Source organism: Mycteria americana, chromosome 1 (genome assembly GCF_035582795.1).
Source record: "Mycteria americana isolate JAX WOST 10 ecotype Jacksonville Zoo and Gardens chromosome 1, USCA_MyAme_1.0, whole genome shotgun sequence".
Classification (NCBI taxonomy): domain Eukaryota; kingdom Metazoa; phylum Chordata; class Aves; order Ciconiiformes; family Ciconiidae; genus Mycteria; species Mycteria americana.
In genome coordinates this window covers 122,735,729-122,749,032 of record NC_134365.1, presented here as the reverse complement: position 1 = coordinate 122,749,032, position 13,304 = coordinate 122,735,729, and the positions used below count along the sequence as shown (strand labels likewise).

The 13,304-nt window shown below is 39.2% G+C and overlaps 1 protein-coding gene across 2 annotated transcripts in view; it reads left to right on the top strand.

Moving 5' to 3' along the window:
• Positions 1-13,304, top strand: part of DSCAM (DS cell adhesion molecule) — a 401,510-nt gene that overhangs the window by 344,833 nt on the left and 43,373 nt on the right. For both annotated transcript variants that reach the window (XM_075518956.1, XM_075518964.1), the window contains exons 20-24: positions 516-633; positions 1,453-1,616; positions 4,924-5,022; positions 5,591-5,779; positions 8,143-8,433. In XM_075518956.1, coding sequence (XP_075375071.1) covers positions 516-633; positions 1,453-1,616; positions 4,924-5,022; positions 5,591-5,779; positions 8,143-8,433 — 861 coding nt within the window. The remainder of the gene's footprint in view (positions 1-515; positions 634-1,452; positions 1,617-4,923; positions 5,023-5,590; positions 5,780-8,142; positions 8,434-13,304) is intronic.

Genomic DNA, 13,304 nt, shown 5'->3' with positions numbered 1-13,304 from the left:
TGTTCATATTCGTGGACTTCAGTCTCTTTGCAATATACTCACACGATCATACATGAAGGTTTATTTTGCTTAATACCATAGCTGTTGTAACAGTGATGTATCAATAATTTAGCTTTGGTAAGATACCTGTCTACTGTGGACACTTCCTGCTGGAAGTTTGAAGAGAAGCATCCTTTGGACATAATTTTCATCCATAATTTCTACTATGAAATATATAAAAATCAGTAAAGATGATCTTGCTCTTTTTCTTCAGAGGGCCTCTTCCAATGACATTTGCCAGCAACATTTGCCTCATGTCTCTTCTAGTTACTTGTCTTCCGGATACTAAAACTATAAAACTCATGCTTGAATAAATAGCTGATATTACGAGTTAAAAGACATTAGTTTCCTAAAAAGCACAGCTTGAAACAGATTGGCTTGGTTTTTCACATTTAACTCTGGATGTCTGTGTTTCCCTTCCAAGGACTGTATGAATGAACACCTCATTTCAGTCTTTCTTGCTCTCTCTTGCTCAGCTCCTGCCAGGATTTTGACATTCAGCGGCACAGTGACAACTCCCTGGATGAAAGACATTGTCCTTCCTTGCAAAGCCGTTGGAGACCCAGCTCCGACAGTCAAATGGATGAAGGATAGGTAACCAGCAACTAAATGTATAGCTCAAATAAAGCCCATTTGCTTAAAATCCTGAGGGCTGCGATGTGGGTGATCCTGAATGACTGTGTCAGGAAGAAGGACCATTTGCAGGGACTGCACACAGTCCCAGTAGATGAGGAGTTCAGAAGTTCCTTGAACTAAACCTAATTGGCTGTGGTGATTAGAAAGTATCAAAAGGGAGGAAAAGTTACGAAGAAAGGTAAAGGTAAACATTCAAAATGTAAAACCTAGGAGTCTTTTCTGTTTTAACTTCAGGCACACAGAATAGTTTTAGTCTGAGAAAGCAAAATGTCTGATGCATTGAATCATGCTGTGGAGTGCAGTGTACGTGTCTTGCACATACCTTGTTTTCCATTATTCTGTTTTGATCTTTAGTTTCACAGAGTCACTTGGAAATACACATGGACAGTAATTTTCATCCAACCACTGTGTAAGCAGTGATACTGCAGTGCTATGAAACCATCTTGTGCATTGATACAAATAGCTATTATTTTATATGGATGGACTTCGTAGCCAGGAACCGCCTTATACTCTTATTTTGGCACTTTTACGAAATACCAGATACTTAAGGAAGGAGTGAGTTCCCATTTTCACACAAATTGGGGCCAGGATATGTGTGTTCTTTAAGCAAATGGCAGGTGTTTCCCAACAGAAAAAAATCCTTTGCTGTCTTTATTAAAGGGGAAAACCCCACTTTTTCTTTCTTTCCATTCTTAGTTGGTTCAAAAAAAAAATCCAATTCTGAGTAATTTTGATTGTAACTTCTTTAATGTATGCACTTTGTTTCCTGTGAGGTAGTAACGGGACACCCAGTCTAGTGATGATTGATGGGCGAAGAAGCATCTTTAGCAATGGCAGCTTTGTCATCCGTACTGTGAAAGCAGAAGATTCCGGATACTACAGCTGTGTGGCCAGTAACAACTGGGGATCAGATGAAATAATTTTGAATTTGCAGGTACAAGGTAAGACTATTTGATCTATCTCATAATTGTTATCACAGCTATTAGCTGCTATGTGCTGGTAATGCATAGGTGTGTCTGTTTGCAGGTATATGTAATAAAATATTAGTATTAATGTGTATCAATACAAATTTTATTCTTCCAAATGAATAAATAAAATATTATGCAGGTCATTCTGACTCAGCCATCAGCATTTTATGATATCGTAAATGTTTTGCTTTTGATGGAATGTTTCCCTCACTTCCAGTTAACTTTGTACATAAGCTTTTGTAGGGTTGACAACTGTTTGTATTCAGTTATTTTCTAGTTCTTCACACAGAAAATATCAGCTTATGCCTTCTGCTCACAAATATTGCATATATCATTTAACTATTGCAAATTCAGAAAGAGCTGAAGGCTTTTTCTTTAGCTTCTGAAAAGCTATTAACAGAAACTTGCCTCTGTACTGAGACCTTGGACAAAAACTTCATTATGCAAGAGCAGAATTTTACTGATGGTGAATATGAGGAAGTGTTTAAAATAAAATATCAGTACAACTTCAACTAGCACATATTAGCAGCTACTTTTTATATACATGTTGAAATGAATATAATGTATCCGTTATGGTATTGATATGTGTAAAAAAAAATAACAATATAGGAATACACATTAACAATAATGTGGACTAGAGCATGTGTATTCACATACCAAGAATTCACTACCCAGGAGATTTCATTACTCACTTACACTAAAGCAGATCCTAAGAGTGCTTCAATTAGCTGCAAATTGTTGTAGCAAAGGGAAGCAAATAACCAAGTTAGGAATATGGGCCATGCTGTGGCCAGTCACTCTCCTGTCCCTCAATATGCAACCTAAATTTCTAGTGCAAACATAGGAGAACACAGAAGGAAATTGTCTCAACTGCAATGCAACTCTCCCTGCATAAACCAGTCCACTAAGCCTTGAAAGAAATGCCATAGTGTATATTAACTTACCTACAAACCAATAGAGCCTAAAGATGCTCTTCTGCAATGTTTGAAGCGTGACCACAACAGGAAGTAGGGAGAGAAAACACTACCAAATGGAAACCTCATATTTATATTTCACTAAGTACTTTCATAATTGCATATCCTTGCTGTTATTGAACTGCACTAACTAAAAGCGAGTGATTATTACTTTCCTGAGGGACAGAGAAAGACTGGTATTTGATATGTGGGACCACCATCTTTTGTAGGTAGGGTGAAGCTCTGATGAAAGGTTTTACAATAAATCTTTCACAGTGTAGTGTGTGCAGTGTCTCTCCATGGATTCCTCCAAGTCAGTCAGAATAATGGAACAAACCCATCTCACATACGGAATTTTCCTTTAGAATATAAACTATCTTTTTTGTTTTCTCGAGCACTCTTTAGCCCTGCGATGGCAGTAAAATCAACTTCTCTTTGAACTAGTCTGTAGCTGTAAAGCAGCAGCCTCCACTTCATACCAGCACTCATTATTTGGCGATGTGATGACTTGAACATGAACTGCAGTGGGGAGCTTTTCCTGGAGTTTCACTCTGCAGGTAGAGCTGCCCCTTAAACACAGGCAAAGCAGGCAACATCCTCTGGCAGCAGACTGCTGGACACAACAGAGCGTTTGTGACCTCTGGTGTGCCTTGCTTGCGGGGTGGTGTCTGTCGAGCAGTAACTACGGCAGGGAAACAGCAGCTCCTGCCAGCAGCGGTCACTGACACCACCACCCCCTTCCCACTCTTGCAGTGGCAGTGACCGGAGGAGGTGTGCCTGCCCTAGCGTCTCTCCTCCCTGGCTTTTCATCCCAGCTCTGCCACTGCTTTTTGGATCCTTTCCCATGAGGGACACTGTCCATGCCTCACTCCTTGTTCTTCAGGCAGCAAAACTCAATTTGTCTATGTTTCTGAGGAGCTTGGAAACCTCTAGTAACACTTGTTCAGAAAACAACCCATAAGACGAGCCAGACACAGTGCTGCTGTGCATGACCAGAGCAGTACAAAGGATTTGAAACAGGAACTTCCCTTTCTCCCCCTTTCAATTTCTGAACCTAGAACTGCAGATGTAAAGCACTTGGGTGAAGTGTTAGTAAATATTTACCTTTCAGGGCTCTAGTTTAACTAACCCTTTGGAGTTTCACCTGCTATTCATCTCTATTTTAGCAAACACTGTCTTGCATGGCCTCACAGGTTTTGTGCCATGGTTCTGGTTACCCCACTTGTACAAAAGGACTAGCTGCATGATTCAGGCAGAATTCGAAGATGAGCTCTCCAGACTATAACTAGGATATGATCATATTGGCTCAGTAGACACCTTTTATATGATAGACTCATGATAGATTTGTCAAGGTGAAGAGAAGGCTGGTTACTTTGCCAGTTTCTGCCCCTAAGCATTGAGCTCTGGAAACCCAGCCACTATACATTGGTGCAATTTGGGGTTCCTTAGGCTGAGCCTAAACTGTGCCAGTTCCCGGTCCCATTTCCATTTCCAGTCCTAATTCCCTGTCCCAATTCCCAATCCCAATTCTCCCTAGCCTGGGCGGCTTGTTGGGCTATAGCATGGCTCCTTCTCTGCCCTTTCATGCTGGATTTTCCTCCAAAGGAAACTGGACACTGGGCAGAGGATTGGAGATGAGACCTCTGTCTTATCCCTGCGGTCTGTCAGGAGCTGGTCCTGGAAACTGTGCAGTTCTTACGTCCCACAGTTTAGACACAGCCCTAATGTTTATGGGGAGCAGCAGAAGTGAAGTGTTTCCAGGTTTGTTCAGCCTTTGCTGATAGAGTTGTGTCTTCTTTATACCAATAGCCTTCCAGATGGCGTGATTTGGAAGAGGTATGGATCTGCTTCTGATCACAGATCTACCTATATTACCTAGTTAGCACTCACAGTTACACTTGCAGAAACTCGTTATGCACTTTTTTTTACTTTTGCCATAATAGCCTGCAAACACATGTATGAGTGGGGCATCATTTGCAAGTGGACATCTGTTTCCCGCCACTAAAAATTCAGCTTCTCCCTAGAACAGATATGAAAAATAATGGTTGGGTAGCTCATATGTCATTTAGATCTGACAGGACAGATTCTGAAAATTCAGAGAAAAGCAAGTGTTAAGAACTGAAAGACAAAATTGTGTAGAAATTTAAGTATAAAAAATGAGAGCTTGTCTGCTCTTGTCTTAACCAAGGATGTCAGCTAAACAGACACTTTGACAGAAATAATTTGCATTTTTTGCAACTCAAAACAGTTATTTGATAAATGACTCTTAGAAGGGATTAAGATCATGTCTAATCATTTGAATCTATTTTTAACTATTTCCCATCTAGTTCCACCAGACCAGCCAAGACTCACTGTATCCAAAACTACATCTTCCTCTATCACTCTTTCCTGGATACCTGGAGACAATGGTGGCAGTTCTATCCGAGGTAATATAATTCAGGTTAATTGCAACTTCTTACTAAATTATCATATGTTGATAGGATTACTATATAATTATGAATGGCTACAAAAAAAGAAAAACAAAGCAATCTGTATTGCTGTCAGCGCTTAATGTGCACTATCATCGTGATAACAGCTTTCAGTAAATTACAGTTTCTCTTTGTGGTGGTTTAATCACAGATTTAATCACTTTCTTCCAGCGTACCCTCAGCTGTTATGACAGTTACTCTCTCTGATTTTCCAGACGTGTAATCTCTAACCATTCATTTCTGAGGGTCCAGGTTCATCATCTGGTCTTTGTTGCTGATTGAAGGGTATTTAGAAATGTCTATCCCTTTCTTTTCCCTTTGAAGCAATCATAAAAATGGTATTTAAGCTGTTGTAAGGGTAGGCAAAATGTATTGCTTAGTATCTTTTAGTCAGGGGAGAGCTGTATGTCTTCCTGTCCATGGGATTTTTCTAGTTTTATTAGGTCTTTAAAATGACTTGTCATATTACCTGCAGAATTTGTGGTTTCTGTCTGGCTTATCATTGCCATCTGTGCTTTCCCTGCAGGTTATATTTTGCAATACTCGGAAGATAACAGTGAGCAATGGGGTAGTTTTCCCATTAGCCCTAGTGAGAGGTCCTACCGTTTAGAAACACTGAAATGTGGCACTTGGTACAAGTTTACTCTAACTGCTCAGAATGGAGTGGGGCCAGGACGCATCAGCGAGATCATTGAAGCCAAAACGCTTGGAAAAGGTACGTTGATTTCCATCCCCTTTGCTCACCTAAAGCTGTTGCATTCTGCTGTAGGTCTTGGTTTGATGAGAAGACAGACTTGGTGTCTTAATATTATTGGCTTTCGAAACATTTCCAATTGTGTCCATGCTGTGACAGAAGAGGCTGTCGCTGTGGGACTTGAAGCATGTACCAGCTGATACTCCTTCCTTATTTCTCTAATTTTTTTCTAAGATGAGTTGGTAGATATTTGGGAAGGGGGTGTCTCTGCTATCATAGGCTATAGCAGTTCCAACTACTGCTATTGCCATAAGGAAATTGTTTGCTCTCCTGTTGTAAAAATTCAGGGTTTTATTTGTCTGGATGTTGAAAGAAGATGGGGAGTATATTTATGTGTAGAGGAGATGGAGCCAATGTCTCATTTCTGCTCCAAGCTGGTATTGCAGGAGCCATGCAAGTAGTACCCTTTGACCAGGATAAGTGTCAAAAATAAAGGAAAAGTTTGCATAAAGCTCTGCAAGGCAAAACAGCCAAAATTTGTGGAATTCTTAGCTAACTCAGCAATGGGTCCCATGATCCCAGTTGCTCAGGGTAGTTCCATGTTGCAAGTATGTGTCAGGATTATGAGCAAATTTTGCAACAGACTCTCGTAAAGAGGCACTTTAGAAAGTCTTACCCCTAACTCAACAGAGTGGAGTAGCTTTGCATAATGCTCTAAAGATCACCTCATCTTGCATCTCTTCACTGGTTGTAAGAAATACTCTGATTTGGGAACAGTTTCATAATAAAGATAGTTTGCTGTGATAGGTACATCTGCCCTTCTTTATGCTATTCATCACACCTGTGCTGTTGCAGATCTCCCAAGCATCACAACAAGGTGGACATTTCATTAGACAGTGGCATAGGGAAGACCTGGTACGCAGTAGATGTGATTGGTATGACTTGCTGAAGCTCAGGGGAGACTGCAGATCATCTGCATACATGCTGATATTATCAGTAGTCAGGGAGAATGATCTGCTGCCCTTAAAGAAAGGGATGTTTAGAGAAGTAGAAGTTGAGTGTTCTCATTTTATTTGCATGAAATGTAAGGTTTACACTTCAAATACACTGCTTCAGATAACATCCAAATGGTTCATGAGAAAGCAGATCTCCCAACCTTTTGAGTTTCTTTGGGACTTGATATACATGCCTGAAAACTACCTGTGTTACATTTACAGACTGAACCAGGTACTGTGTGATTTAGAATGCTAGATCATTCCAATTCATGTGAGAGCTCCAGAAGCATCTCTGTCCAAAACTATTAACAGAGCCAGTTGAAATAGTTCATAATACCCAGTAGGAATCACCAGTTTCTTTTATATTCCTGTATAATTTAGAAAAGAGAGTACATTTAGGTACATCTCATCAAGACTCAAGAATGGCAAAAAGACTCTCATTGGATAAGTTATCCTTTATTATATAGAATAAAAAAGCATATTATAGATAATTTTCATCTCATTAGGTGTAACTTCCAATAGTAAAAATATTTTGTTTCTGCTAAGCAAATAGCAATAATACTTTTAAGTGCTCTACATTAATATTTAATATAAATAACATTTGTTGATGACCTGTCTTGTCCACCTACTGTCATTATTTCAATTCTAAGGTGCCATTTTTACTGTCATTGCTCCCGTATTGCGTAGAACTGTCAAAAAAACTTTAATGTATATATCAACAGAAACCAACATTTGATCCCAAAGCAGGAGAAGTAAATAGAAATGTCATCCTCTTTCTGGACGGAAACATCTTAACTCAGAAATGCAAATTTCAAAGTATATATTATTTTCAAATATATCATGTGCAATGTCAACATATTAATATTTTTAAAAATTTTATTTTTACTTGCAAGTTCTTCAAAATTGCCATTTTCTGCAAATGAAAGCCTCAGTACTCTCAAACCAAATTGTGTTCAATTCCACTTCAAAAGAAGACTACAGCACCAGTGGACAATCTTCAAGTGTATTTTTCTTCTATGATATTTCTACATGGTGTTCTGAACCCTTTCTTTTTTGCATAGCAGTGAGCAGGGGCATTACAGATATGAACTGCCTGCACTAGCTTTACAAGTTCACTCATGCCAGACTACGCAAACCGGCAAGTCACATCCATGCAGAGATGTATGGATATTTTTTTCACATATGGATTTGAAATTCTAGCTTTGTGAGTCTGGCACAAAGTGTGAAAAAAAAAATTTAAGAAGGGGAGGGGGGAAGTTGAATATATAGACATCGAGTTTAAGATGAAGTTAGGATTGTCCTAGAAATTATTCTCTTAATTTTGTATTTTTGAGAGTCCTCTATCTGTAATACTTAAGCATTTCACTTGAAATATATCGTTGCTTCTAGAGCCACAGTTTTCAAAGGAACAAGAGCTCTTTGCTAGTATCAACACCACAAGAGTGAGGCTGAACCTGATAGGGTGGAATGATGGTGGCTGCCCCATCACCTCCTTCACCCTGGAGTATCGGCCATTTGGGACAACAGTCTGGACAACCGCCCAGCGGACATCCCTGTCAAAGTCCTACATACTGTATGATCTCCAGGAGGCAACCTGGTACGAACTGCAAATGAGAGTATGCAACAGCGCTGGCTGTGCAGAGAAACAAGCCAAATTTGCAACACTCAATTATGATGGCAGTAAGTATATCTTTTTATTTACACGTCTGAGATACTGTTTTTACTCTAGTTTCTTGTGTGATTTTTTTGTTTGTCTGTCCTTCCTTTTTTTCCCCCATAAAACCCTTTTTGAATCTGCTAGCCATGCTGAGAGAGGGGTAACAGTCTCAAAGACATAAAATGCTTATTGATTTCATGATGATAGGCTGCCATGCAGAAAAGAGGAATTGTTTATTTGTCCTCGCTGAGGAAAAGCTCCAGCACCAAAGTCAATCAACCATGAGACACATAACCATAGGACACTAGGTGTCATTAGTTCCAGTGGTCACAGAAGCACTTGCTAGTATTTCATGCATCCCTTCCGTGAAATTTTTGTCTTCCATACAATTGGTTCCTACAGCCATTCGCAGCGGTGACTGGCCTCATTGCTATTCCATGCAATATCCTTGTGACACAGCTCAAAACCCATTATGTGACACAACGGAGCAGCTAACTAGCTTGTCTTCCAGGAAAGCCTCCAGACAACATCCTCCAAGGGCAAAGCAATGGCAATGCTATTATCCCTATTTACACACAGGGGCAAGTGAAACCAATGGCCGTGACAGATGGCTCTGTCATGCCCAGCAGCAGGGCACAGGGGATGAAGCAATTGTTGCATCCTGCCCTTCTGCCAGGGGTTACTGCCCACCCTGCAAAAGCCAGAACATGAGGGCAAGAGCAAACGTGCCAATTTTTCAGTCACTCCAGCTCGTATCCTGGCATATTTATTGAAAGTGATGGTGGCACACGTGTGCTTCTGCTGACTCTATAGTGGGAAATTGCCGTATTTCTGGCAAAAAGGCAATACAGATGGCTCCAGATGGCAGTCTCTTGAATTGCTCTAGTGTGAATTGCCAGAGCTTTTCTGGAGAAACCCAGTGTAAAATGCTGTTGTGTTGCCAGAGGTATTGAGCTGTATTGTGCAATCACTTGGCGACATCTGTACTGTTAGATTAAACAGCAGGACTAGTGAGCAAGTTCGAACAAGAACTGATAATTGTCCAGTGACACCACCAAATTGTTAATCATTCATAACTGTGTTGGTAACACATCTCCCTGCCACCATTTTGTCCCACACAAACCAGCACTCTCCAGGACAATACCATGTATGGTGCAGGGAAGAGCAAGCAACAGGGACCATTCCCAGTCAGAAGTATGGGATATGAATCAGGCTGGGTTTAAACCTCTGCATCTTACACATCCTCTAATACTATCCCAGTCTTTGCGCTAGGTACTCATCAGTTGCAGATAATTAATGACACATGGCCTCATGGCTCACCCTTTTGCAAATAGCACATCCCCTCATGTTATTCTGCGAAAATGTCATTTTGGTAAGCTGCCTCACGGTCATCACATTATTTCAGACACTCTAAAAAATTAAGAGAAAGATTTTGTCTCAGCACTTTGGAAAACGAGATCCAAGTAGTTATTATACAAATGTTGCCAGGTCTTGCCAGGTAGACTTAGGACCTGTTTTACTGAGCAGTATAGATGTCAATAATAACTGTATCAAGTATTATGAGTTAGTTTCTTGCCACTTTACTTAGCCTATGCTCTTTTCTTTCCAGTGTCTTTTTACAGGCAGTATGCAACTTTCAGTGATTTTTTTTTTTACATCCACAATTATTGTTACATATATATGACTGGGGCATACAGTCTTAAGCCATACCTTAAAATGAGATTATATGAAAATGCAGGTGCAGAGCCTTAAACTCCCACTGATAGCAGTGAAATCAAATGTATGCTTAAATGAACTGATTTGAAATGTTGTCAGACTCTGCTTTTTGGTTAGGTGATGATACTTACCTTGCTTTCACTTACTGTGACCTGCACACCATTTGATTTTGTGGGTTGCTGTATGACAACTTTAAAAGTGAGAAAATGAAACAATAAAAATATTTCTAGCATTAAATTTCCTGGGCCACTGCTTCTGGTCAGCTAGAAAATTTCTCATTTGATGGTTTGATGGTTTTGTTTGTCAAGCATGCTTTGCCAGGACTATATGGTGCCTTAGAGAGGCAGCATGATATCAAATACTAACCGCAAGGTTGAGAGGGGAAAACATGGCTGGAAAAGCAAATTTCAGTTTTCGAGTTTTCTGAATTTGTTATATCTGATGCAGAACTAAAATGATAAGTTTTTTATTATTATTATCATTAATGAAAATGAAGATAGTCTATTCCCACATAAGGGATTTCATAGAAGAACTATTTCAGTGCTTCTAAAGCAAAATTTGTCCCTACAGAATCCCAGCTCCCCATTCATTTGTTCCTTGGTAAACTGCGTAAGCTTAAGGCACTTCAGAGTTGGAAAATAGTGTCTGATTAGAAATCAACATTTTCTATCAATACTTCATGCAGAAATTTTTGCTTTCATAGAGAGTGAATTTTTCATTTACAGAAAGCATGCCTGTGGAAGTTTTTGGCCAGCTCTGCTTTTGAGTGCTAACCCTGCCTCTACCATTGATTCGTCTTGTGATGCGAGATTAGTGCCTTCCAGCTTCTAGAGGTCACAGCCGCCCTTAGGATAAAACAGACACAAGGATAGTACTTTGAAGATTAGATAATACATGTATGAAAGTTCTAGGATACCAAATGCTAAGAACAAGCTTAGGAGCTTCAGCAGTCTTAAGAGAAAGCTTTTGTAAACTTTGTAGAGATCCTTGAGTTACGTGGTCTTTCAGTCATTTTGTTTGGACTGCAGTAGCAGATTGTTATGTGTGATAGAGCTCCTGAGAAATATCATGGCTACGTGTCCTTTACCTTAAATCTCTTCATGGTGAATTAGGTCAAAAGGTTAATGACAGATCTACGTGCAACTTTTTGCTTTCCGTTCATAGATATTTCAGCTAACCATTTTCAGCTTACAGATTTTATGACCTTCCTGCCCCTTGTTTTTCAGAACATTTGCACTCAGTACTTAAGGAGATATTTTTAGCAATGCGCAGCTGTAGGGTGTAGTGCTGCAAAGGATCTTCCTGACTCAGAGATCAGCTACTCAGTAGCCCTGACATTAAATTAGATCAGCTTGGTAGCTTCTCTAAACTATGCTAATTGATTCTAGCCCACCAGGGGACTTCCTACTGTGAAGAACAGTTAGGACACAGGAAAACACTTGGTAGTCCTAAAGTCACAAGGTGCAATGGGAGATGCTGGAAGGGCTGCAACATAGTGGAAAATGGGTTCAGAGACATTCAGATTACAACTTCTATGAATCACCAGTAAAACAGGCTGACAAAGGGTGATGGTGAATTGACCTGGAAAAAAAAAAAAGCCTCCCAATTTCTCTGGGACTTTATTCTGAGAAAAGCTTTGACTATTCCACTCCTAGCCAGCACCTAGAATGACAACAAATGTTGAAATGGTGTTTTCTCAATGGATAGCAGGTTTAGGTTTTGGTCATTTCTAATACAATTGCTGAATATCCACAAATTGGTAATGTGAAGGATATATAAACTTGCAGCATTTTTTTTTAATCAAATTTGTACTGCCTGTATATAACGTTGTGAGGTTTACACTTTACTTGGAAGAGCTATGGAAATGATAATCACTTACCTAAACACTTAAGGTTTAGCTGAAATTTAGGCCACTCTTAATTTGATTTGCATGATTAAGGAGAGCAAGACACAATTTTAGGTAATATTGAAACCAACAGTCCTTAGCCAATGGTCTGTATGACTTTAATTCAGAGCAAAATTTGGCCCTTTAGTATTCAGGAGGGTTTAGGAGGATTTAGAGATGGTTATTAGTATTACCTTCAGGAGCTTACAGTTCTTTCCATTTCTTCATCTAATCATTTTGTTTGCCTTTAGAGTAGTGCAAAAACTGTATCTCAGTCAAAACAAGATGAAAAAATCAAGCTGTGTGTTTATTCCAAGAAATGGAAAATTAGAAAAAGAAGGGAAATTATGGGGAAGAACTGCAATGGAACAGTAGGAAGATATTCAAAATGCAATTGTAAGAAAATAAATTTTCCAAAGTACCTGATATAGGTTTGGATGGTTGTAGCTTTTCTGTTTATCTCCATCCCTTTAGGGAACTACTCATTATATGCAACTCAAATAGCTTTTCTGAAAAAAAACATAGCTTAGAATTCTACATTTTCACTGTGGTTATGGCACTCACATTGTACTGCATCATATCACTTTTTTTTTTTCTGATACTGTATGGTACATAATGAGATATAACTATATCACACAATGCAGCAATTAAAATGTAAAAAAGGATGTGCCTGTTTTTCTATCTCACCCTCCTAACCTTTTAGCAAGTAAGTAGCCACTTTTATGTTTCAGTAGCTGGTTAAAATTGAATAGCTTCCATCGAAAGTCATCACAGTTCACAATACTTGCGTGTTTCTATCCATTTCAAACAAATCCCCATTTTATAGCCTCATTTGTGGTTGCATTCAGCAGTTTAATAGTAATCAGGAAATGAGTGAGAAGCCTTCCATGGCTAAACAGCCTTCCAAAGAAAGTGCTGCATTCTTCTCACGTCCTTTAGAAGTAAAGAAAAAAAAGAATTGAAAATTTCAAGTATTACATATCACCAGGAATCCAGGTATATTCAAAATGCAAATATGTCCCAAAATGAAAAAGTGAGCTGCCTGCCGATGCCAGTAGTTTGTAGATTCATTTCCCTCATTTCACTCTCAGAATTTGATTGTTTCTATCCAGTGTTACTCTCCCGTTTTACTGATGAGTATAATGTCAGACACTCTTTAGCAAATTAACATCAGGTCAGCTATCTGAATTTCAGATCAATATCACTGCTGCACCTCTAAGACATGATATAAGAATGTTTCTGTGCAAAGGATTAATCTGATGTATGTAGCACAAAATGAACTTCGTCAAATAC